Raw genomic sequence first — 27,160 nt, 5'->3', positions numbered from 1 at the left:
AATTTTACCCCAGGGGTCATGACTTGAACAAAGTTTGTAGAAGTCTAATAGGCAATATGTTACATATCGAATATATCTAAGATCTAAGCCTTCTGGTTTATTTTAAACAAATTTATGAAGATTTCCCTATGTACAATCAAGTAACCCCTGGGGCTGGGTCAATTTGACCCTGGGGGCCAGTGGGGGGTCAAGATTTGAACAAATTTTGTAGAGGTCCACTAGGCAATGCTACATGTCAAATATCTAAGCTCTAGGCCTTCTGGTTTATTTTTAGAAAATTTTGAAGATTTTTCTATGTACAATCAAGTAACCGCATGGGGCGGGGCCAATTTGATGCCGGGGTTCATGATTTGAAGAAATTTTGTAGAAGTCTACTAGGCAATGCTACAGGTCAAATATCTCAGACCTAGGCCTTCTGGTTTATTTTTAGAAAATTTTTGAAGATTTTCCTATGTAAAATCAAGTGACCCCTGGGGCGGGGTCAATTTTGACCCTGTGGGTCATCCCTTGAAGAAATGTTGTAGAGGTCCACTAGGCAATGCTACATGTGAAATATCTAAGCTCTAGGCCTTCTGGTTTATTTTAAGAAATTTTTTTAAGATTTTCATATGTAAAATCAAGTGACCCCTAGGGCGGGGTCAATTTTGACCCCGGGGTCATGATTTGAACAACTTTAGTAGAAATCCACTAGGCAATGCTACATGTCATATATCTAAGCTCTAGGGCTTCTGCTTTTGAGAAGAAGATTTTTTAAGATTTTCCTATGTAAAATCAAGGACCCCAGGGCCGGGGTCAATTTTGACCCTGGGGGTCATGATTTGAACAAATGTTGTAGAGGTCCACTAGGCAATGCTACATGTGAAATATCTAAGCTCTAGGCCTTCTGGTTTATTTTTAGAAATTTTTTGAAGATTTTCATATGTAAAATCAAGTGACCCCTTGTGTTAAACTTGATATTAATTATTTGACAGAACTCCAGATAAGCTGCATATTTGCATATTTACACAATTAAAATTGCAGAAAACCCAATTGAATTCATACAGTGTGCGTACTGAAACGCAATTAAAATTCCTAATACCCAATTCGTAAAAAATAGCTTGCGTATCGCATTTTCCTTAAACCTAGAGCGGGTACGAGACTTTAATGCTAGATTTGACTGACTGGTTATACGTTACTGCAGAACAGGTTGCAATTTATCGGAAAAATAACAGGACCATTCAGTCGGCTGATCGGTGTTATTTGGACGCTTTGTAAACAATTTTACGCCGATAAAATGTAAAGAGGTTGCAGGAAAAAACATTGTTGCAGCACAAACAAACAAATTAGTGGGATATTTTGCTGTTCAATAATGACAGTTATCTGTTTGTGACGATGTAGTGTCACCAATACTGGATGACATCTTTTGGGAGAATGCATATTGCGGTGACCACATCGTTCGGGATATTGTGGATGAACTGATCTCAGACTGCATTAAAAGGGAAAAAGAAAACAACAGTATGAAACATTCATTACAATTATAAATACATTTTTGTATTAAACATTGAAGGGCGCCATTAAAATACATGTACTTAGTCAGTCCTGTTTAATGATATATACCATGTATACTGTAAGCAAAAAAATACTCCATTGTTAGTGCGAGATTGGTAAAATACCCAATTGGTTTTAGCAAATACCCAATTACTTCTGAAAAGGCTGGGTAATGATATTATTTTTACCCAATTCAAATTTCCAATACCCAATTCAGACAAAAAGTGATGGGTAAATACCCAATTGCACCAAAAGCTTATCTGGAGCTCTGATTTGAGTATGACAATCTTTTAATTATGTTAACAATGCCACATTTCTTATTCAGTTTGTACAAAACTTTTATTGATGTACCATTCTTAATTGTTTTGTATTGTAACTTTGTGTAATGCTCTGTTGTTTATATGTATATATGCTGAGGCCCACATGGAAGATTGGGAAACCAAATGTGTAGCCTCATTAAATAAAGTCTTTACTTACTTACTTACTTACTGACCCCTGGGGCGGGGTCAATTTTGACCCCGGGGTCATGATTTGAACAACTTTAGTAGAGGTCCACTAGGCAATGCTACCTGTCAAATATCTAAGGTCTAGGGCTTCTGATTTTCGAGAAGAAGATTTTTTAAGATTTTTCTATGTAAAATCAAGTGACCCCTGGGGCGGGGTCAATTTTGACCCCGGGGGTCATGATTTGAACAAACTTGGTAGAGATCCACTAGGCAATGCTTCACACCAAATATCTAAGCTCTAGGGCTTCTGGTTTTTGAGAAGAAGATTTTTAAAGTTTGTCCTTTCGGTTGCAATGGCAACCAGAGTTCTGCATGGAATTCAATTCTTTGAACAATTTTTGTAGAGCTTTACCCGAGGAACATTCCTGTGAAGTTTGGATGAAATTTGCCTAGCGGTTTATGAGGAGATGTCGTTTGAAGTAAAAAGTTTACGGACAACGGACGCCGGACTGTGAGTGATCCTAATTGCTCACCCTGAGCCTTTGGCTCATAATATTACTGAACATACCGTTGATACTCATGTAAAATGTGCAGATTTATGACCTCCGGGACAACCCCCGAAACGTGAGGGCGTAGTAGTCACAGGTATACACAATTTTTCAACTTCAAAATAATTTATTTACGATTTTCGCCATTTTGGTAAAGGGAAACTACTCTCCGCGCTAACTGTCTATGCTAAAATTTCAGATTAACGTTACATTCCGTAAAAGATCGGGTGTTTGTTTGTTGTTGATTTTTTCCTTATACAATTTTAATTTCATGTAAATTTAACATTATTTTGCTGAAAGAAATATAAAAATCATAGATATTACGATACTAAGTAATTGAATATCGAGTATCAACTCCAACCAAGATCAAACTGTGAACAACAAAACTGACACGAGGTGTCATGCTAAAATTACAAAATACGGCGGAAATTGAAAGAAAAGTTTGAAATTATTTAAGAATGTCGGATAATTATCGCAATTACCATAAATATTATCTGATTAAGTGAATCTCATACAAAGAACCGAAAAAATCGTCGGGAAATCAGCATGGAAAACAGCCATTCAAAACAAATTGGTCGCCATTCATTGATCAATAAAAATGGTTTGGTCATCGATAATTGGATCAGTTAAAATAAACATCTGCGGATACTTCAAACATTTCCATTGAAAACGTGCTTTCTTTAATAATTGATCGCAACCGTCTCCCCCGCTCCAGTTAACTCGCACATGTCACAACATTATGTAATATACACACCTGTCAAAACATGCGTCAGCTGATTACTTGCTATCGGTTTTACCTACCCGAGGGAATATCCGAGAGGCGCGAAACGGGAACCACGCTTCCGGATCAAATATACAATAACAACGTGGGGAAAAATGAAAATATATGTGGAGCCATAATTTTTCGCCACTCAAGGCTTTTTGGAGCCACTTTAGTCAAAATTTGAGCCAGTGGCTCCAAATGCGATAGGCAGCGGATGCCCTGGTAACAGTTCATATAAACATGATAAAACGTTTAATTTGGTGTTCAATGAGGGAGACAATCAAAATCCCCTTGATCAAAATCCCCTTCGCTGAAAAATGACAGGGTGTTACAAAATCTCCTTCATACTTTTGCAGGGGGTATCATAATCCCCTCTGTGATTTTTATTTATTTCATTAAGTTCAAATACATCTATATACAATTTATAAGTCTATTGCATAAAACACGTAAATACAATGCCTTTAGCAAACATAATATAATTTGGAGCACTGATATCTATATATCTGTAATGAAAATCACAGAGGGGATTATGATACCCCCTGCAAAAGCATGAAGGGGATTTTGTAACACCCAGTCATTTTTCAGTGGAGGGGATTTTGATCAAGGGGATTTTGATATACACTCGTTTAATGACTTTGAGTGTTCCTGTTTATAGTTTAACTTAGACAGCTTTTTAATGTTTGAATAATATTTAGTGTTCTTTGACCTATGATAGATTGATTGCCACAGTTTTTGACTTATACCGCGAAATTAGTGATGTGATGTCACATGATGACAATGGCTGACTACTGTGGTTTGAAGCAGAATATTCAAGTATTGCTTCTTGAATGATATCTGATTCCGATTCATTTTCTCACAGCGATTGATGCATATGACATGAAAGATTTTAGAAATACTCTGCTGTGTTGTTCCTTGTTTAATGCTGTTAAGTCAAATGTCATGTGCCGCGACAATACAGATGGACAGTATACCAGAAAACATGGGAAACGGATTTTAATATTGGGGATTTCCTAACAGAAATATGCAGAATAAGTTGGATGTGACGGAGACAGTGACAGTCAAAAGTTATCACGCTGTCCCGAAACTTCTTATTATTTGGACTTAGTTGAGCACAGCTCTATTCTACTCATTTCTAGTAATAAACATCTAAAAAAGACATTTGTATCGAAGTCGCAACACTATCGGGTTTCGTTACCTGTAAAGCTGTTGAAATACAGAGCAAATAAAATGTACAACATTTCAACTCTAATTAAGAGTTTCATTCTTTTCCTAAACTTAGTCATCATTTCATGGTCTTTTTGTGCATTATCGATTAAAATTCTCTTTTGCTTTCAGCTTCCAATGAACTTCCTGCTTCCTCTGTTTTTAGAGTAACTTCCCTTGCATTTTGGGTAGGTTATTAATAAAACCCGGCCCAACCCGGCCCGGCCCAAACCACGGAAATACCCGATTCCGATTGTACGGAAACCACCGGAAACTTACGGACGGAAGGCTAATATAATTACGAATGGTTACTGGTTACACAGTCATCTTAATCAATGCAAATCTTCATGATTACAAAATAACGAACAAAGTACTTAAAATTGATGAAACGTATGTTTGATGAGGTATTGCACTTGACATAAGCAAAGACCTGAAATAACAAGATGTTTTAGGTCTTTGAATCACACTCAATCAAAAAAGTAGCAATACATTAGACAGTCAACATGTCATCTTGTGTACCGGGCTGACATGAGATAGCACATTGCAGGATACTTTCAACAGAACTTGACAGGCTAGTTAATGGTACGTAGTTATGAAGCCATTTCACACCTACCGATATGACACTAGGTTGTGTACTACGGCAAAGGGGCCTATACCGTGCTAGGGATCATCCCTGTCAAGAAGGTGATGACAGGATATCTACTTGATGGCGGACTAACTTTTTGTCGTATATAAATTGCTCTCTCTTCTTTTTCGCAATTATTAAATTCCACTAGTTTACGACTGTAAACCAGTTCTATATAACTGCAAAACAAACTTTTCAGTTATATTATCTTTGATACATCTATTTGATTGTTTACCATTTAAATTGTGTGTTTGCATTTTTACCCGTTGTTTTGTGTACTTTGTGAATAACTGAATATGGCTTTCGTTTTTGGACATAGCCAGGTGAAATATGTGCATAACTATCTTAGTGATAGTATCATGACTCTTGCCTATCCAGGATATAAAGTGCGGGACTTCATAAACGAAGACGCCGTGCTCGAAAGTGTGAAAGCATCGTCGGTAAGAAAAATTTCTATCTTTCTTTAAATAGATACTCATCCAAGGATCACGTATATAGAAAATACATAAATTGAGAAATCTCTTTTCGATTGTAAGACATGTTCATGTATACACAATCGTCAACTATAAACCAACAAATGCAATACTTTCAATGGTTTAAGAAAAAAATGGACCCGGTCCAACAAGTGACAGGTTGGTGATATACGTCCTCAGAGTCAAGGGGGTATTACTGTGATACTTTATTTTTAAAATTATATTGTGTATTTAGTAGGAAACTAACTCCCAGATACGGTGGCATAGAGGGGACATAGGAAATATTTGATCATGATTCTGTCATAAGGGTTTTAGTCCGATTATACTCCAATTGTAGAATGCCGATTTGTACAGTATGAAAAAGGTATCTGGTTGAAAGAAACATTTGTACCATATTTTAAAAATATGTTTTCTCTAAGTGTCATGACAATCGGCACAACCAGTTAAAAAGGAACTAGATCAAGTACAAAATGTATAAAATTTCAACGACGATTAAGTTCTCAAACGTCTAAAAACGCATTTTTTGTGCTAACTAATGAAATACTGAATTCTATCAATTATTTATTTTATATCTCATCACTTACACTGTGAAAAAAATGAAATCTATATTTTCACGCTGTGGGAAATATAGCTCCGCCTCCTTACTGTGTCATTCACTGTAAATGCCGATCTACTAGTGGAATGTGTATAAATTTTAAATTATTTGCTTAAAACTGGAGGAATACATAGAGTATATTTGTTTGTTTTGACTGAATATAGAATATATCTCACTGAGAAGTGAGAAAATTTCAAATATTTTTACGAGCGCTTGGAAATGCTGAGAACGCAAAAAATGCTGTGATGTCACTAATTTATGTGTAAAATACCTGGTGTTTAAAAGCCGGTACTTAGGTTGTTCATTTCGGATTTGTGACATGTTGTATGTAATTATTGTGAAAGTTAAGGGATTCTGAAAAATGCAATTGTCCGTTTGGGCACCTGGAAACTTCTTCTTGCCAAAAACAGGATACCTGCCAGTTTCCACTTGGGTAAACGATTTTTTTTTTTTACAATGAACATATAGTGCCTTCAGAAGTAAATTTCGCACTATTTCAGAAGTCAAATTATATTTTGACTGCACATACCCGAGGTGATGCTAATAAACTACAAAACTTCGAAGTTTCATCAAAATACTTTAGATTAGAAAATAGATATTGTTTGTTCTCTTGGTTTTATGCATTGACAACTTACTTTGGAAGATCTTGCCATGCTTGTCTGGCGAACTTGCTTTCAGTCTAGATCCGTTTGATTTTCTTAGAACCTTAATTGCCAAAGACATAGGGCCTAAACCCTATGTTGATTTTGGTGTCGAGGTAAAAGCGACATTTAAAGCATTCGTCTGCTTTTACTAATGATCAGACTTCATACATACAAAGATAATGATTTAATAATAACATTGAAATTTACAAGACTTTTTTTCTGCTGGTGGGTTACATTTTGGGTTCAGTGAGTTCAACAAACTGGAAACATTAAGTTAAATATTGCAAAATGATTGGCTCTTTCTTGCCTGATATCTCCATTAAAACGCATGTATGTTCAGCTACGCTTCCCTACAGTCCTCTCAGGACTTTGATTATATGCTTGGGCTCCATACTTCGATTTCGTATAATTACGCTAATGTTTCTCTTTAAATGCATAACACGCTGCTGCCTATTGATAGGTTGTATTATTTGCTTTCGAAAGAGCGATTTTTGCTCGACTATTCGAAGAATAGTCTAGCTATTCTACCCACCCTGGTGTTGGCGTCGGCGTCACACCTTAGTTAAAGTTTTGCATGCAAGTATATACGGCTGTCATTTAAAGGCATATAGCCTTGAAACTTATTTTTTTCTAGGTCAATTACCAACCTCACTGGGTCAAGTCCCCTAATCTGACATGTATTTTGAGCAAATTGTGCTTCCTTTTGGACAAAAAAGAATCCCTGTTAAAGTTTTACTTGCAAGTTGCCATCTCCAAACTAGCTCAGATATTGAATTAAAAATTCACATGTGTCGTGAGGATTCTAAAACTAGTTGTTAGCATCAAGTCCCATAACTCTGACCTGTATTTTGGCTTAATTATGCCCCCTTTTCAACTTAGAAAATCTTGGTTAAAGTTTGTTTGCAAGTATATACAGCTAATACTTAAAGGCATATAGATTTGAAAGTTATTTCTATTTTTCTAGATCAACTACCAACCCCACTGGGTCAAGTTCAATAACTCTGACATGTATTTTTGCAAAGTATGCCCCCTTTTAGACTTAGAAAATTCTGGTTTAATTTTTGCGTGCAAGTTACTATCTCAAAAACAAATGCAGATACAGAATTGAAACACACTTAAACCTTTGGGTTAACATTTTCCTGCTTCTGAGATAATCGTTCGAATAATCGAGCATTAGATGTCTTACGCACAGATCTTGTGATATGTTTTACTCCGTTGCGGAAGGAATGAATATATGAATGAGTCAATGTTTCTGTTGCTTGATGTTAACATTTACAAAAAATTTTCAGAACAAAACCGGACGTTGATCAGCCGCGATGGTCTCCATCTGAGCTATAAAGGAACAGAATTGGTCGCAAAACGCATTGAAAAGAAAACAACGGCTATACTAACAAGACGGACAGTAACTTCCTCAAATGTGTCAACACCAGAAAGTGTTCTTCATCGCCAAAATGGTCCAAGACTGTACAGCGAAGTAGCCGCGTCATCTCTTGTCGCAATAAATGAGCCAACAATACTGTCTTGTACTTCATCACCAGAAATTACGAGTGTGTCAGACCATGGGGTCGCGAGTGTGACAGCGCAGTTAGTGTCTAGTGTATCTGCGCCGGTATCATCTAGCGTATCAGTACCTAGGGTCTCAAGTGTGACAGCGCATTTAGTGTCTAGTGTATCTGCGCCGGTATTATCTAGCGTATCAGCACCTAGGGTCTCGAATGTGACAGCGCAGTTAGTGTCTAATGTAACTGCGCCGGTATCATCTAGTGTATCAGCACCTAGGGTCTCGAGTGTGACAGCGCAGTTAGTGTCTAGTGTATCTGCGCCGGTATCATCTAGCGTATCAGCACCTAGGGTCTCGAGTGTGACAGCGCAGTTAGTGTCTAGCGTATCCGTGCCGGTATTATCTAGCGTAGCAGCACATAGGGCCTCGAGTGTGACAGAACAGTCAGCGTCTAGTGTATCCGTGCCGGTGTCATCTAGTGCAGCATCATCTGGTGTCTCGAATGTGACAGCGCCGGTATCATGCGTATCAACACATGGAATCTCTAGGTTGGTAGCGAAGTTAGCATCAACACCAACACCGGAAGTGACTGAGTCAGTGGTTAAATCTGAACCGTCAGTGCTGGTGCAATCAGTCACTGTGCCGTTAGCATCCAACGTTTCATTGTCTGTACACCAGGATAACTCCCGCCGGAGTCTGACTGGGGGTGGTTTCACAAATAAAGTGTACATGGAAAGCAGGGAACCTTTAGACTGGAAAGTTGCGAAAGAACTAATAGATAATCCAAACACTGATAAGATCACCAATACGCCTCCTTATAAACCCAGAGCTGGTGAAGTATATCTTTTTACGACAAATGGAGACCCTGGCAAAAAAGAAGACTGGAAGGCTGACCAGTATTTGTGGGTTAATAGAGCAGGAAAAGGTTTCCCAAGGAGCCAAAAGTCTTTCTGGGGAATACGGTATAATATCTCAAGGACACAGTCTGATGGCGTGGGAGACAAAGGGTTTCAAAGAATTGTGTATTACTACAAAGACAAACCTGAACATCCTTACGTGCTGGTACAGTACTGTGGTGACGAAGACTTGTCTAATGAAAGACCACATGGAAATGCCATTAAAAAGATCGAACCATTTAAAAAGACTGCCAAATCTGTGTTGAATAATATCCGTGAAGTCACAAATGATCTGCAGAAACAGAATGTGAAGAATGTAACATCTAAAGTGTACTCGAAACTGACTACCGATACTTCAATCCATGCCGTACATCAAGGCGTACTAGGACCAAGAAACCCTACACAAGTACAAAACCTTCTGCTTCAAGAACGGAAAAAACAAAGACTGTCGCAAGATGAGCTTTATGCCACATTACAAATCGCATACGACAACGAAAACTTAATACATGAACTAACAATATATCCTGACATGAAATGTGTTGTTGCGCCCCCGGAAATTATAGCAGAAGTGAACAAGTTGTTGAAAATGAAACGGTCGTCCATTCTCTTTGGTTATGATACTACGTTCACTGTTGGAAAGAATTTTCTTTCGGTTTTCGTTATGAGACATCCCATGTTCCAGGATAATAAAACAATTCCAGTTGCTTTTCTAATTCACGACAGAAAGAATCAAAAAACCCATGAATCTTTTTTTCATCATATATCTGAATTGCTGCCAAGCCTAGGAAGTTCAAACTCCTGCATTGTAACCGATCGCGAGCAAGCAATTTCAAATTCGATTAGGAAGGTTTTCCCTAACCTTACACATTTGTTCTGTTGGAATCACTTGAAGAAAGATTTCAAACGTTGGTTGGAAAAACAAAAACTGGACTCAGACGAAAAACATGTGTACATGACAGATTTCACTTCAGTGCTAAGCGCAGAATCGCTAGAAGTTTTCGAGTTACGTCAGGAACAGCTGCTATCAAAGTGGTCTCAGGCAGTGAAAGAGTACTATGTTTCTTCGTTAAAAGAGGATATACGTAACAAAGCGGTGCAGTTCGTAGTTGACTCATGTGAATTAGACATAGAGACGCATGGTATAACAAATAATATGTCAGAGGGCATTAACACATTGATAAAGGACATTTCGAGCTGGGAAGGAATCCCAATGAACGCTGTAGTTTTATCCCTGCAATTCCTGGCAAGGTACAAATACAACGAAATACTAAGAGGTAAAATGCAAATTGGAAGCTTTCGACTAAAGAGTACATACTTAGATTACATTCTAGATCCCACAGAAGTAGATATTCCGAGAACATCTGTTGCTCCAGACGAAATAATAAACTTTATAAGATCCGGAAAATTAAACAGCGAAAATGATTTGCCCGATGATGCAACAAAACTTGACGATGTGGACATGGAACAGATTAATCTATCACGACATGCATCACAGAGAGCAATGGCTGTTGCTGTGATAAAAGAAAGAAAAATCATTCATGTCCCTGAAGCCGGAGCATGGATTGTGGAGGGATCGGGTGGTAACAAATATACTGTTACACTATTTCCAAAGCCATCATGCCAGTGTCCGTCGATAAATACTTGTTACCACATTATTGCGGCTAAAATGAGCGTTGGGATTGAAGATAAAATTGAAAAACGAATCATAAACCTTACACAAATCCGTACTAATAGTAAAAAAAGACAAAATAAAGTAGCTGGAAAGAAAAAACCAAGACCTGTGGACAGATATGATGACATTGAGTGTATCGTAAATGCTGCGCCTGACAGTGACATAAATACCAAACAACAACAATCAAAAAATCCCGATATAGGAAATATTTCAGCTATAAAACATTCAACACCAGCAGAATTAAATAAACCCAAGTCTATTTTAAAGAAAATTCAGCAACAATTATCACCACCAGTATGCAAAAAAATGCGATTTGATGATGCGGAGAATGATCCAGAAAGCGACGACGAAATGCTACATGTCCCATTTGTAGATGATTGCGAAAGTACAGACGGAGATGAGATGAAACCACAAGAGAACTGTGACATGAATACGACACAGACTGAAGAATCAACAATTCCTTATGGCCTAGAAAAATCAATCTTTAATAACTCCTACCGCGATAATTCTACACAAATCATTATAGTTGACGAATTACATTTTGAAGACGATGAAAAGAAAGTGTCTCGCGTTTGGATTAATAATGAAAAAGTTAACCTTCTCGTTTCGGATAAATTTGATATTACATATAACAAACAGTTAACAGACAGAGTGATAAATTTCGGTCAGGTTTTATTACAAAAAGATTTCGGAGAGAATATTAACGGTTTTCAAGACTGTGGCTACGTCCCAGTTCAGGACGACGGTGACTGGAAATACGCACTAAAAATGAAAGCAGCAAGAGCGCCAGTATGTCAAATACACCACACAGGAGCAAACCACTGGGTGACCTCAGTTCAGCCTGACGGACTTGAATATGTTGTTCTGTTTGACACCTTAAGAAAATATCCGTATCAGGTTACGAAATGTCTTGAAATGCAACTTATGACAATATACGGTAAAGATAAGAAGACGCTGGAAGTTCACGTTCCTAATATTCAGCAACAGAGCACCAGCAGGAAGTTGGCAGTTAGCAGTTGCAGCAGTTACAGCAGTTAACTGCTACAACTGCCAGCAGTTACAACAGTTAACTGCTACAACTGCCAGCAGTTACAGCAGTTAACTGCTACAACTGCCAGCAGCTACAGCAGTTAAACTTAGCGAATGTATGAAATGTCAGTTACAAAGCTGAAAAATAGTAAGAATGTAACATCTATACAATGTATACAGTTTGAAGTAGCATAAACCTACCGATCACCGGAAGTTTGCACTGGAGTAGTACTTGCAGTTTTGCTGCTTTTAGGTTTTAATAGCAGTTACGGTAACAACATTCTTTATTCTATAACTGTTGTAACAACAAACATTAAATTAACAGAATCCATGTTACTACTGTATTCCCAATTTTGAGGGCGAACCATATGTAGCTACGTTTATTTTTGAAATAAGATCTAGCATAAACATATTTTAACATAAAATTATATAAACAATACGAGTATAGGGCCTACACCTGCGAAAGAATTCCACGAGTCTTGTCCGAGTGAATTATCCACACAGCGTGTAACTGATTAGTATTGTTTGGATAATTAAAACACGGTTCCGCTGATTATTATTTCGAGCGATTGTAATATGTTTTTTTTATGTAAAAACGTAGATGGAAGAATGGGGAAGCACTAGTTCACGTCTCATTTAAGGCACCAAATATTGTAGGTGGACACGTCACCGTGCAACGTGTATTTGTGCTAACAACGCTGAAAAAAACGTAGGAGTGCGTAGAGTGAGTTCTATCCTGCCTACCTAGTAATCCATACAATGTGCGTAAATTAGCTTTTAAGTGTAACAAGCCTTTCATGTGAAATAGAAGATTAAATGTATATATAGCAGCACTCTTTATTCGTACCTGTTAAATGTAATTTTCATATTAGAATCAAACTATCATGTATTGCTTCACCAACGGATTGTCAGTATGCCAGATACCTAATTACAAAATGTGCACACATTTAGTGCTTTGCCATTATACAGCATTAAAAAGCATTGTTTTTTTCAGAAACATGTTGGTTCATGTTGAAAAAATGTTACAGTTTTAAATTGTTGCGACATCAACCATTTCTGTCAATTCAGCATACAACGCCAACATCATGTCTTTGGTACTGAATTAATAGAATTATTGTGTCTAATACCTTTATAAAGAAAAAGACCTCAGTATGTTTAAATTGTAGTTACATTAATGTAACTGTTATGATATTACATTGTACGTATAATATCTTGTCGGAACAATGTTGTCTTTTTTCCCCCTAGTATCGTGTGCGCGGAACTAATGTGTCAAGGTTCCGATTTCACTGGTTGTAGTTCCAATGTGGTTTTGTCTTTTGCCCAGCATTAAAAGATAGTCCCGACTGGAGATCACATGGAGTTAATTTTGGCTAGTGATTGATTAAAAAATCTTTAAACGGGGTCAATCTCAAAGTGTTTGCCATTCGATCGTGGGGTTGTAGGTTCAAGCTCTTATAGGGTCGCGACAACACCTTAATCTTACTTTTTTTCAAGGAAGTGGACAGAATAAGTGACAATTAGGGTGAAAGAAATAAATAAAACGGGAGACCACGTGAAACCCAGTAGGAAATCATTACTACTACAAATCTAAAGTAAGTTATACTTTGGTGATGAAAACCGCATCTGTCATCATTCTATTTACCTAGACTCATTTTATTTTATATTATTATTTTGTGTGTGTGTGGTGTGTGTGTGTGTGTGTTTGGGTGGGGGGCGATATTATATGAACCTACTAGGCGAATGCTATTTAGAGAGAAAACCTGTCCTTGGAAGTGACAACATGGTGTCTTCAGTCAAAACTACACGACGATTATCCCACTGGAGAAACATTACAAATAAGCAAATAAGCAAGTCAAAAAAGGGGAGGGCGTTCCCGGCCAAACACCAAAGTCCACCCTTGCTCGGAAACCAGACCTTAACCAGGATGGCCACCACCCGGGCGTGTCGGGCGTCCACCCTCTCTACAACGACCACCCGGTGGCACCCCAGTTTCTTCTACTGTTGCGGGACTGGACCCCGACACCGAAACTCGCCATTTTACGTTCTGCCCAGACTTTGACGCACCCCCACTCATTTGGTTTATTGTCATACATTATGTTTATTCTTTTTACCTCTGCTTTGTTCATATATAATCATAAATAACTACTTGAATATAAATGCATGTAAAATGCATATACGTGTTATATATAAATTTAGTGCCCGGGACAGATGCGAAACTATCAAAATCTTTTCAGTTTCCACTTTGAAATTTGGAATTCCCTACTTTCATTTTAGTGAAAGATATTTATGTAATGGTTTTGACTTTCTTTATGCTAATATGAAGTTTAGTAACTTTTACTTAATTCTGTAATATCACATGAATTAATTCCCTTTTATTCTGAAAATTTAATTACATTTGTTTCATAGCATATACACAGAATGTTAGAATTACATATTAATAATTATTCTAAGAGCAATTTTATTTCTCTTTAAAATGTAAAAGAATTCTGATTACGATATGAGTAAAACATTTATTACTTATGAATATGTTAATATGCTAATTTCATACCAGTTTAACTGTTACTGAAAGTTTACATAAATACTAATGAAATCAAAGCAACCAGGTCAGCAACTCTGACCCAACGTCTAGCATATTTTTTTGTCACAAATCCGTGGGTTACGGGCAGCCATTTTCTGTCATAACCCAGTTGATCACATACATTTCTATATCTGAAAGGGTACAGGCAGCCCAATTCTGTCATAACCCTTATATAGTATATGGTACATTATCGGTTATGGACGGCCCTCTTCCGTCACAACCCGCAAGTTCTTAGCAAAGCCTCATCTATGAACTGTACCTATAGTATTCATGATTTTACTTGTCACATTTTATTTTATGATGTATTAACTTAGCTGTTCGCTATTCTTATGGGTTTTGTAAATAAATTTGAAACTGTTATTCAGCTTGCTTTTTACTTGGTCTAACTTTAGAGTAAACTTGATATACCCAGTGTACGAACCTAGGGTAGTAACCACCCTGCTAAAATATCTGCACTTTCGAGCTATAGCATGGCTGGAAAGTTGCATGCTTAGTGAAAATTGAGTGAACTTGAGAGTTGCTAGTTAAGTGCATCCTACAGAATCAGCTTAAGTTGGCACTATTTTAAGTCTGAGCAGATGGAACGGTTACAATTATAAGGAAAGGCAATTCTGAGGAATTCTTTCTGATTAATTTCCCTTTGATGGACTATAATTTACAACCGGTAATACAAGTAGCTGTAAACTGCTGCAACTGCCAGCAGTTGTAGCAGTTAACTGCTCTAACTGCCAGCAGTTGTAGCAGTTAACTGCTCTAACTGCCAGCAGTTCTAGCAGTTAACTGCTATAACTGCTGCAACTGCTAACTGCTCACTTCGCACCGATCAACAGAGCAACAGTGTTGACTGCGGTGTATTTGCTTTGGCATATGCTACTGAGTGTTGTTACAATGAAATCGACGGAAGTGAACGTATTGAATTTAGCAAGAATTTATTGAGACGACACTTACTCGATTGTTTTACTCTGAATAAATTAACAGTTTTCCCAAAGACTGTAAACAAACTAAGCAGAAAGTGAAAGTGAAATCTTATATCTTTCAAAGTGAAAATTTATTAAACAAGCATTCAAAGACGAACATATTAAAACAAATCGTACTGTCTTATTCTCGACTGCGTTTGTATTTTGCTAACTAATTTTTACAAACTAGCATATCACATGTTTGTTAATACCTAAGTGTCATAAAGCTTTGACGTCGACGTCATTCATAATACAGGAGACGTTGGTGAACTTGACTTTTTATGTAATAAAGAAATGTACATGTGTATTTCTGATGATTCTATGGACTTTCTTTAAAAGAAAACAACCCTTACCAAAAAGATACTGACAGAGACCGAATATGTTAAAATTTGGAACTTTTAGATTCAGAAATCAAAATATACTACGAATATAATAGTATGAAATATAGAAAAAAAGATACATATTGCATTTGAAATAAGAAAACAGTTTATAGGGCATAACATTTTCAAAACATTTTTGCTTTCATCTTCACTATAAACATTTAGGAATAACTTGTTTTAAGTATTGATTTTGTGCTAACTAAGGAAACTCTTACGCTTTCGGATTTCGGTAGGAGCTACCAATTTTTCTTTCTTAAAGAAAAAAAAATACACAACTGATTGTTGTACTGTCTAGTCGGAATGAAACTCACTCAGCTAACCTTTGTCTTTTGTCTTCTTTCGTTAAAGGTGGACTGTTTTGTTTTGTTCAGTTTTAGTTACATCTATGCTACTATATTAACTTTGCCACATAATTATATGCATGTGTTTATATAAAATTGTGAGAGTGATTTTCTTTGTCAATTTTGAATCTTTTTTAAAAAAAATAATGATATGTGTCACATGTATGTCTGTATAGATAGGTGTAATATGTGTTTCTAATTGTTTTCATATGTATGTAAATGTATCTATTGTGTACCATTGTGAAAGTATTTAAGTTATCTATCTATCTTTCTTTTTTTTCGTAAAAGCAATGTTTTAACAGCAGACAAAATTATGTTATTTATAACTTATTTTCATACGTCTTTTACAATCATTTGCACTGCAATGTGAACGTATTTCACGTATCAAATAGTTGTCATTTTGTTAAATGAATTTTGCATTACGTAAACGCGGGAAAGTTTAGACTGCGAGTAATATAATGTCATAAATAAATCGGGTGCAATCTTGTGATCATACATGTAACTTATCTGCGTTATTTAATTTTGTATATTTCAAATCTTTTGAGTGTATTAAACTGATAGCTTAACTGTGATCAAAATTTGGTATTTTTACATTACAAACCCCTGTATACTAGGACTGTGATGAATTTGCTTTGTTATATTACAAAAATGCTTTACATACATTTAGCTGTAGTAATAATGTATTAACTCTTTTCAACGATCTGATTTGTAAACTTTAACTGTGTTTTACTGTACCAGACGAAACCTTGTTGGTATTTTTTCTTCATTGTACACAACTGTAATTTATTAGGTGATTTATTTATATCTTTATCATAAAACACCCTGCCAATTTTTATAATAACAACAATTTAACACTTTATTCCGGCTACAATATTGTTATTAGATCTTTACGTTACGTTCAACAAAACACATATACACCCATGTATTAGAAATATATATACTTTCACGGCTTAGTAAGCATTCATTAAACTGTTGATGAATACATATGTGTTTCTTATTTCTTTCCCATCAACGAGCATTTCATTACCTGGGTATTTGTGTTGCACATAGGGGTAACAGAGCCTTTGTGTGAACAAGCACATGTATAAGTCTCGCCATTCTCTTACATTTGCATTTTTGCTTACAGATGGAATTTTAAAAGCGAATGATCAGACCTGCTGATATCGATCCATACCTCTGACATTATAATAATAGAGCCGCGCAGTCTGGTCAGGATCCATGCTGTTCGCCAACAGTTTCTTCAGTTCCAAGAAGCTTTAAAATCGAACAGCATGATTCCTGACCAGACTGCGCGGATGCTCTATGTTGGTTTTCTCATGGCACGGCTCATATGTTGCTCATGAATGCCGGCATTGCCTGTCGTCTGCACGTGCTTTCGTCCGTATTATGTTAATGCCTCTTATTATACCTCACATAAATGTCCAATGCAAATTTCCCATTACTTCAACTTGAATATATAACATTCCCCAGTGATTTTATATCACATGCACAAAATCGTTATTTTATCACTGGACCGTATATAACAGGGAATGACAGCAGCCATTAGCAAGACGCAAAATCATCAGCCATTTAAAAGAAAACAAGAATGAATTTATTAATGACTGATATTAACACATTTCGTTGGCAGATAAGTTAGCGTCCGACCACATACGTCTGTCACACCAACTACAACTAAAATATCAGTATAAACAGGTTAGTGGGAAAAGTTCTCATGGCAACTGGCAAGGTGACATAATGTTTAGAATGCACATACTATACAGACAGCTAATTTAAAGATGTATATTGAAAATAACCTAATTTCATTTGCCCCAGCGACACTGCAAAGGTACAAAAAATACATTAAATAAATAAGATAAAATCTGCATCAATCGAAAGAACAATCATCCCCAGCGATGGCTGCAAAAGGGGGGAAATACCGAAATACTAACTGTACATAGAAGTTATTAGTGTACAAAAGTATCTTTCTTCTAACAGAAAACAGTAATCAACAATTTTACATTCCGATAATAGAAAAGCAAACAGACGGCATCAAAATGTAAATGTTATTCAGATATGTACAAATGCTATACGAGATGCCGTCATATCAATTGAAATGCATGCCACAATGCTTTGACCCTTATAAGCTTTCGGTAATATAAAATAAATAGTGCATTCCTGAAAGGGTGATATGAAAAATGTTCACCGCGAGATATATGAATATTGACCGAGGCGAAATGTTCACCGCGAGATATATGAATACTGACCGAGGCGGCAGCCTCGGTCAATATTCATATATCTCGCGGTAAACATTTTTCATATCACCCTCTCAGGAATGCAATATTTATATAATATCATTATTTATTTAAAATGCAGGACACATTGGTTCTGTAATAAGAGATTCTATGTATGACGAAATTATATGAAGGGTACATACTGCCCCTATCCCTCCACCCCCACCCCATCTCAAACAAAAGACGTGCGTAGGAAATAGATGCTTACCTTGAGGTAACTTTTGTGAACCAAATACTAAAAACACAAGTTAAAGTAGATTAATGTTTTATTCGAATTTTAATAAACACATAACGATGGGAGGGTATGCTCTATAAACTTAGTTAAACAAAGGTAAAATACCTCTTAAATTGGAATGACTACACAAGTCTTTTTTCAATTGTTTTAGAAAAACAGGAACGCAACCATATAACGATATACTTAAATTCTGAGTATTCGAAAAGTTAATAATGAAACTAATGAGTAACTGGAAATAAATACCACCCCACCCCACAAAAAAAATCAAAAATGCGTATGAATGTTCTGTCACCCAGTCTCTGCATCCTGTAACTTATGAAGTATGACAAACTGCTTAGATCAATTGTGTGTTTAAAAATCATATGATATAGGATAAAGCGGAAACACTGGCTAACTGTGATGTTGCTAACAGAATAAGGTTCTTTTTTCCAGTGCATCAAGGAATCCTAATGTTAGGATTATTTCGACAAAAGTTTAATCAAGGAAATTGAAATATAAACTGCTTTAATCCGATTATAGCAGCCCCTTTAGTAAGTGAAATTTGTATCTCGATTCTACTCTATATGGTTTTGAAATAATTTGAATATAACTTAAGTAAGTCAGTTTATCCAGAGATTACGTGCACAAAAAATCAAATAAACAAAAAGATAGTTAACATTTCATAGCAACCTGTCGAATGTGTAATCGATTATCGGGAGCGCAAAAACTATGCCACATACAGCCCTGGAATCCAGTCTGACAATTTTTAACTTTTTTTTCTACCTGCAAATTGATAACATCAGAAACACGATGAATGCCAATTAACACTAATTAGCGCAAACTAACCAGGGTCTTTAATACATAGATATTAGGTATGATTTATTCTGACAAAGCAAAAATATTATCAACGGCTTCCCAGGCTATGCCACATACTGAAATGTACCGCAATATATTCAATGCATGACTTACATCGTACGTGTGGTGAGCCGACTAAGTTCCATTCGGTTTTGTTTCAGATATTCAGAATACTGCGTGAACAAATCTATCTCAGTATTTGGTTCTATATATTTATACAGGAATCTTTTAAAACATTGGGTACCATGTGAAGAACTTTTTAATATTGAACGTTGTATTCTTCGTGCCTAGGAAAAATATTTCAGGTATCCCAACCTATTGAAACATTTTCACCATACCCTAAATGTTTTTATGTTCTGAGATTTTTTTTCAACTTTTTAATAAAAGGTTTCAAAACGCACATTCTATTGCTTTAAAAATGGTCAGTGATGTTAGATATTATCCGTATACATTTTTTTTGGACACAAAAATAATTTCCACAAAGTCCCACTTAATAAAAATAAAAACCACACACACACACACACACACACACACACACGCACTACCCATCTATTTTTAGGCATGTTACCGAACACAAAGAATTTTAGGCCTTGGGAATGCACATGTAAAACAAATACTCTTTTTGTGGTTGTAAAGTAGGCAAATTATTGATTATTTTAAACATATTTATTCCCAAAATAGAGTACATATATTTATACGTATGACATACTGTAGTGAAGACAAAACAGGAAAGGATAAGAATGAAAGACAAGTCTTATATAATTCTTCTCCTTGTTATGGATTGCCGGCATTGTGGAAGTAAAACTACAGAAAAGCAATAAAGAAAACACTAAACTTTTTTAAGCTCGCGAAGAATTCCTTCCTTAAAACTTTTTGGACAAACGTGATTATTATAGAGCCATTATGATAACGATACAAAATTACAGAAACTAATTAGAAGGCTCATCCTTGCAATAGACAAACAACGCTATCTATAAAGACTTCCTGCGTAAATGTTTACAAACAATAAAGACGTATTTGCAACCAGAAAGAATACACAGACTGTCACAGTCTTAACTATATTAACGCCATCTATAAAACAGAGAAAAGTGGAAACTTCACAGGTCGCCCAACGTAAATATAAAGACTTCCTGCGTAAATGTTTACAAACAATAACGATGTTTTTGCAACCAGAAAGAATACACAGACTGTCACAGTCTTAACTTCTTAAATGTAAGTTGATATCGACATGATATCATTCGTAATTATATTAGCCTTCCGTCCGTAAGTTTCCGGTGGTTTCCGTACAATCGGAATCGGGTATTTCCGTGGTTTGGGCCGGGCTGGACCGGGCTGGGCCGGGTTTTATTAATAACCTTTTGGGTATTAGACGGGTACGCCTATAGTGCGCAATGGAGATAAAGTGCGCAATGGTGCGAAATGGAAGTAAAGTGCGCAATGGAGTCAATTTTTTAGGAATGATTATTTCTTTAAAGGAAATGTCATTGGAAGGGTAATCAAATAATAATAATTAAAAAAGAAACACAAACATCAAATAATTTTATATTATTATTATAATTACATGTTATTTTTTATATATTTATACTAAGTTTAAACGTATTTGAATGATATATATGATGTTAAAAATATACAAACATATGAATTTAATTTGAAAGTAATCATTTACAACATGCTGCAAATCGTAAATGTAGTTTAATTTCAAATTTTTCTTAAACAGAAATAATATATTTAAAAGAAACAATGCGATGAAAACATAGCAAAAACATTTAGATTTCATACATTTTTAAACATATAACATATGTCATATATGCGCGGCTCTAAGTCTTTTTTAAACTTAATAACAAATCATAAAAGAATATTTCTATATCAATATTTCCTGAAGTACAGACAAAGTTCAGAACAACAAACAACTGAATTTAAATAAATAAATCATGTTAGAACAATATACACAAACATTTGATTCTAGATAGATTCGAACCCATAATTTAACATTTTGAAAAAATTATAGACAGACAGACAGACAGACAGACATACCGATAACTTTATTTCACCTATGCGCACAATTTGAATTAGCACAAATTTATGCTGCTTGTGTGCCATTTTCATTTCTTGGAATTTAACTACGTTTCCTTTAACTATAGCCAGCAAGTTTACCCAATAATCGACGCTAAAAAAATGACTCCATTGCGCACTTCTTTCTTCTTTTAAGAAAATGTCCTCGTTCAATACTGATACATTTTGGCCATGCGTGGGGGTTTAAAAAGTGAAAGACTATCATCTTTCCCAAGCTACTCAGTCCACCTAGTACTCCCTGACTGTTGGTGACAAAAAAGGTGCAAAAACACAACACCTTATGGCCCTAAGTGTAACACATGTACATACTTAAGCTGTTGTGCAGGAAAAGAGAAATATTAGTAGGGTTAAAAACAGGATAAAAACATGTATACTGGTACTGATGATAAACCCGGACAGATGATAAAGTCGACCACCTTGGAATTATTCGATTGCAATCGGTTATTTATAAAAGTGAACACACCATCTAATTGTTTTCACTTACAGCACCAACTGGTGTAAACAAAAACAAATTTGGTAAATATTCTGTATAAATAAATGACTTACATTTATCTGTATAAAAAATATTTATCCAAAATTACTGGGAAGAGTGGGTTTTTTTTTTGCATATGCTCACTGTTGACACATGAAGGTCGGACATTGGGTCACTTTTCATTACTTGATCAGGAATGACTGTTGCAACCTTTTGGGGGAAAGTTTCAATATAATACTACGAAGAAAATTTTGTAAATGACAAAGTCGTCGAATTAATCATCAGTCAATGTTCATATAGTCCCCATTTTACAAACCCCTTTCAGGGCCTCATTTCGTGTGAGTTTGCTCACTAAATATAAATTTGAATTATGTAAAGTTTTCAGCAAATGTTAAGCTTTATTTTGATACCGACCATTGATTAAAATTTGCAGAAATAAAAAAGTTACAGGTAAAAAACCTCATTTTCTGTCCGGGTTTATATCAGTACCAGTATGTAATAATGTACAAAAGAAAAAGCTAATATCCTTATAGACCAGTTTCAGTCAGTATTTACTAAAGATAAACCTTCAGAAATGCCAAAAAGCAGTAAACAAAAATACCCTACTGCCCCTTCACTCGCCATCCAGCAAGAAGGAGTCTTGAAACTATTGAAAAATATAGACACCACCAAAGCTAAAGGACCTGATAACATCCCAAACATTATTTTGAAAAACTGTACAAACGAACTTTCTGCCGGCTTGAGTGAAATATTCCAATTCTCAATAGATACTGATGATCTTCCTGAAGACTGGAGAAATGCGAACGTGACACCGGTTTTTAAGAAAGGTGACAAACATCTGGCTGAAAACTACAGACCTGTCAGTCTTACAAGTGTAACATCGAAAATTCTAGAACATATTATATACACACCTTATGAAACACTTCGATCAGCATGTAATATTGACAACATTAAACCACGGATCTAGATCAGGTTACTCACCAGAAACACAAATGCTTGTAACAATGCATGATCTCCTATCAAAATTTGACAAAAAAGAACAAGTTGACGTAGCCATATTGGATTATAGCAAGGCGTTCGATACAGTGCCACACGATTGCTTACTCCACAAAATATCGAACTAGGTATCAGAGGAAATCTTCATAAATGGATGTCTTCATTCTTAAAAACACGGTCTATGAATGTAGTTGTGGAAGGTGAAAACTCTAAAAGTGTCAGAGTAGAGTCCGGTGTTCCCCAAGGTACAGTCCTGGGAACTCTGATGTTCCTCTGCCATATAAATGATCTACCACTGAGTGTGAAGTCTTTTGTTCGCCTCTTCGCCTATGATTGTTTGCTTTATAGAGTGATAAAGAACAACAGTGATCACCTTGCACTCCAAAAAGATCTAGAAGAACTTGAAAAATGGGCAAAAACGTGGGGCATGAAATTTAATGCTAAAAAGTGCTATATTCTGGGTATTAAAAGTATACTAACACACTTTTATGAACTAGACAAAACAGTTCTAAAACAAGTGGACTCAAACCCTTACCTTGGAATTCTAATTTCACAAGATCTGAACTGGTCTAGTCACATCTCAAACATTTGCAAAAAGGCGAACTCATCACTTGGCTTCCTGTGTAGAAATCCTATACACTGCCCAAGACAATGTCGAAAAACAGCTTTCATTGCCTTGGTTCGATCACAACTTGAATATGGATCAGTAGTTTGGGACCCACACTTAAGAATTCAGAGACAAGGAGCAAGATTCATTCCAAAGGACTTTAGAAGCAGAGAGGAAGGGTCGGTTACAAACATGCTAAAGACTCTAAAACTGAATACACTGCAACACCTACCACAGGTTGGTGATGCTCTACAAAATAGCAAGGGGTATGGTGCGGTAATGAAGTATTTCGACCCCCATAGAATAATGACCCCCGGTCATTATTCTATAGAAAAAGTGACCCCCCGGTCAAAGTATTATGACCTCCAGATCATAGTACTATGACTCCCCCACGTGAAGTAAACTGAACCTCACGAAGAATATTGACTTCCATAAAAAAACGACCCCGGTCATTTGGTCAAATTTAGTGATAACTCATGTATCTAAGGCCTAATTGCTGCATTTTATGCCCCCACTCGGGGGAGGGGGGCATATAGATTTGCTCTTGTCCGTCCGTCCGTCCTTCCGTTTGACCATTAGCCCCAGATACCATCACTTGACACAGAAATCAGAGCATTCCGCAACTGGAAAAGGGATTCTATTTCTAGACGCTGTATCTTGGTGTATACATTTTTTTTCAGGAAAATAACAATTCACAATACGTTCACAAAACACACCAGTGTCAATTATCCCTGCAAACTTCGGTATGAAGTAATTCTTCAGAAGAAAACTGCACAAGAAACTGCTAGCATAGAACTTAGTATTAATAGAAGTTGCAATACTTAGCAGTGGCAGTAAAGTACGGTAGCGGCAACAATAGAAAGTAGTAGTAGTAGTAGTAGTAGTAGTAGTAGTAGTGGCAGTGGTAGTGGCAGTGGCAGTAGCAGCAGCAGTAGCAGCAGCAGCAGCAGAGGAATAAGTGACAGCAACAACAGCAGCAGGAGAAGAAGAGGTAGATGTACAAGACGTATTAGTGGAAGCAGGTATAGTAGTATCAGTAGTAGCAGTTGTAGTAGTAGTAGTAGTAGTAGCAGTAGTAGTAGTAGTAGAAGAAGTACATGTAGTAATAGCAATAAAAGTAGCGGCACCAGTAGTAGTAGTACAATCAAACTATTGGCAATGGAGGGTATTAGAGTTGTAGATCTAGTAAAATTGTCCGTTAGGTTTGGTAGAGATCACTTTTTAAGATATCGTCGAAAGTCTTTTTAGGAGCCGGTGTTTTACACGGAAAGAGTAACTTTTTTAAATAGAATAATGTCCGGGAATCGATATTGTATGAAAGTTCGAATGTAGTAATTTCGGCAGTGAGTATTTTACATGGAATGAGTCACTTTTTCTATATAATAATAACCGGGGTCGTTATTCTATGAGATTCGAAGGGAGTCATTTTTAGGGAGTCAGTATTTTACTTGGAGGGGTCAGTTTTTCTATAGAATAATGACCAGGGGGGGGGGGGGGGGGGCGTTATTCTATAGAGTTTTCAAAGGAAGTCAGTTTTTATAAGGGGAGTCAATATTTTACAGGAAAGGAGTCACATTTTCTATTGAATAATGACCGGGGAGTCGTTATTCTATGGGGGTCGAAATACTTCATTACACCGGCAGTGGATCCCGAGGAATACCTGACAGTAAAACGGAAAAGAAGAGCTGTGACAACAAAGGCTTATGAAAACTACGTAACAAACAATATATTAGAAAGAAGGGCAACATTGAACTCTAGAACATTCAAGGTCCTTTTTCTCATTAAGATCAATATAAAAACTCATTCTTTGTGAAATCCGTGGTAGATTGGAACCATCTGGAAGACAGCGCAGTGCTAGCACAGACAGTCGAGAGCTTCAAGGCAGCTCTCCTTCAGTGCTACTAAATTCTCTCCCCGTAGGGTTTTACCAAAATTAGTCCTCTTACGTAACTGAAAAAAATACAGATACAGATAATTATGGTTGGAACATCGACGCAGCCAGTGCTGATTTGAATCCGAAGATTGTTTCAGCACTGACTACATGAGATGGTAAGATGTTCCACTCTACCGGGGATTCTGGGGAAGAATGAGTACTTGTAGTAGTCAACTGTGGTAGAAGGTAATTGCAGAGCTAAGTGATGGTAATGTCTAGATTGTCTAGTAATTGGAGCGAGATATTGTTTAGGATTGACATCAACATAATTATGAACCATTTTATAAAATAAAACCAATCTACTATACTTCCTTCTGGATTGGAGGGAATTCCAACTTAAACTGGTTAGGATATTTGTGACCGTGCCCGGGGTCTTGCAATAATTATTTACTACAAATCTCGCAGCTTGCCTCTGAATATTTTCTAATTTATCTATATCCTTCTGATGGTAAGGATCCCAAACACTGGACCTATACTCTAATGTTGGTCTAACAATGGTGTTATAGGCAGCTGTTTTGTACTACTTTTCGCAGAACGTATATTACGTTTTAAGAAACCAAGACTTTGAAATGCTTTACCAGATATTTTGTTTATATGAGGAGACCAAGATAAGTTAGATGTTACTTCTACACCTAGGTAAGTAGCTTGACTGACAACAGACAGAGGCTGATCATATAAAGTATAGACAGTATTTACTGGTTTTCTGGATCAAGAAACATGCATGATATGACATTAGCTCACGTTAAAGGACATCTTCCATTTCTGCTCCCATAATGACAGACTGTTAAGGTCCTGTTGCAGCTGAGCTGAATCTGTCTGTGACTTAATTGTTCTGTAGATAACACAGTCATCTGCAAAAAGACGCACATTGGAAGATACAGAACCCGGTAGGTCATTTACGTAGAGCAGAAATAGCAGAGGTCCCAGGACGGACCACTTGGGGACGCCTGATATAACAGGAGCCAAGCCAGATGTTGCCCCATCTACCACCACCCTTTGTGTTCTATGTTCTAGGAAAACTTTGATCCAGGAATGTGCAGAGCCCCTGATGCCATAATGATCCAATTTTAATAAGAGCCGGCCATGGTGAACTACATCAAACGTTTTACTAATGTCCAAGATGGCATTATCAACTTGGCTTCGCTGCACTGATTTAGCTAAATCATGAACAAAGCCCACAAGTTGGGTCTTGCAAGACCGCCGGGCACGAAAACCATGCTAGTTTTCCACCAGGATGTTAAATTTGTCTAAGTGATCCAAGATATTACTGACCACAATGTGTTCTAATAGTTTGCAAGCTATACATGTCAATGAGACTGGTCTATAATTTGAAGCTTGAAACTTATCACCTTTTTTTTAAAGATTGGTGTTACGAAAGTCTCAGACCAGTCTGAGGGAACAATACCACTATCAAGAGATTTATTAAACAATATTGTAAAGATTGTCCTCGAGCTGTTTCAGTTGCACATTCTTTTAAAATTCTAGGTTTGTCTGCTGTGACCTGGAAGTACTAGATTGTTTTAATACGGAGGTCACAAACAGATAAATAGTTTTCCCTATATA

The 27,160-nt window shown here is 36.5% G+C and overlaps 1 protein-coding gene across 2 annotated transcripts in view; it reads right to left on the bottom strand.

The window, feature by feature from the left end:
* LOC123525102 (uncharacterized) overlaps positions 1-27,160 on the bottom strand; it is a 103,861-nt gene that overhangs the window by 50,683 nt on the left and 26,018 nt on the right. The window contains exon 1 of one of the 2 annotated variants that reach the window (XM_045303851.2): positions 4,480-4,655. The exons of the other annotated variant lie outside the window; for it this stretch is intronic. Coding sequence (XP_045159786.1) covers positions 4,480-4,570 — 91 coding nt within the window. The 5' untranslated portion in view covers positions 4,571-4,655. Of the gene's footprint in view, positions 1-4,479; positions 4,656-27,160 lie in introns of those variants that run through there. 2 annotated transcript variants of the gene reach the window in all.

This window comes from Mercenaria mercenaria, chromosome 3 (genome assembly GCF_021730395.1).
Source record: "Mercenaria mercenaria strain notata chromosome 3, MADL_Memer_1, whole genome shotgun sequence".
NCBI lineage: Eukaryota > Metazoa > Mollusca > Bivalvia > Venerida > Veneridae > Mercenaria > Mercenaria mercenaria.
The sequence above is the reverse complement of the archived record's forward strand: the minus strand, read 5'-3'. Positions and strand labels throughout refer to the sequence as shown.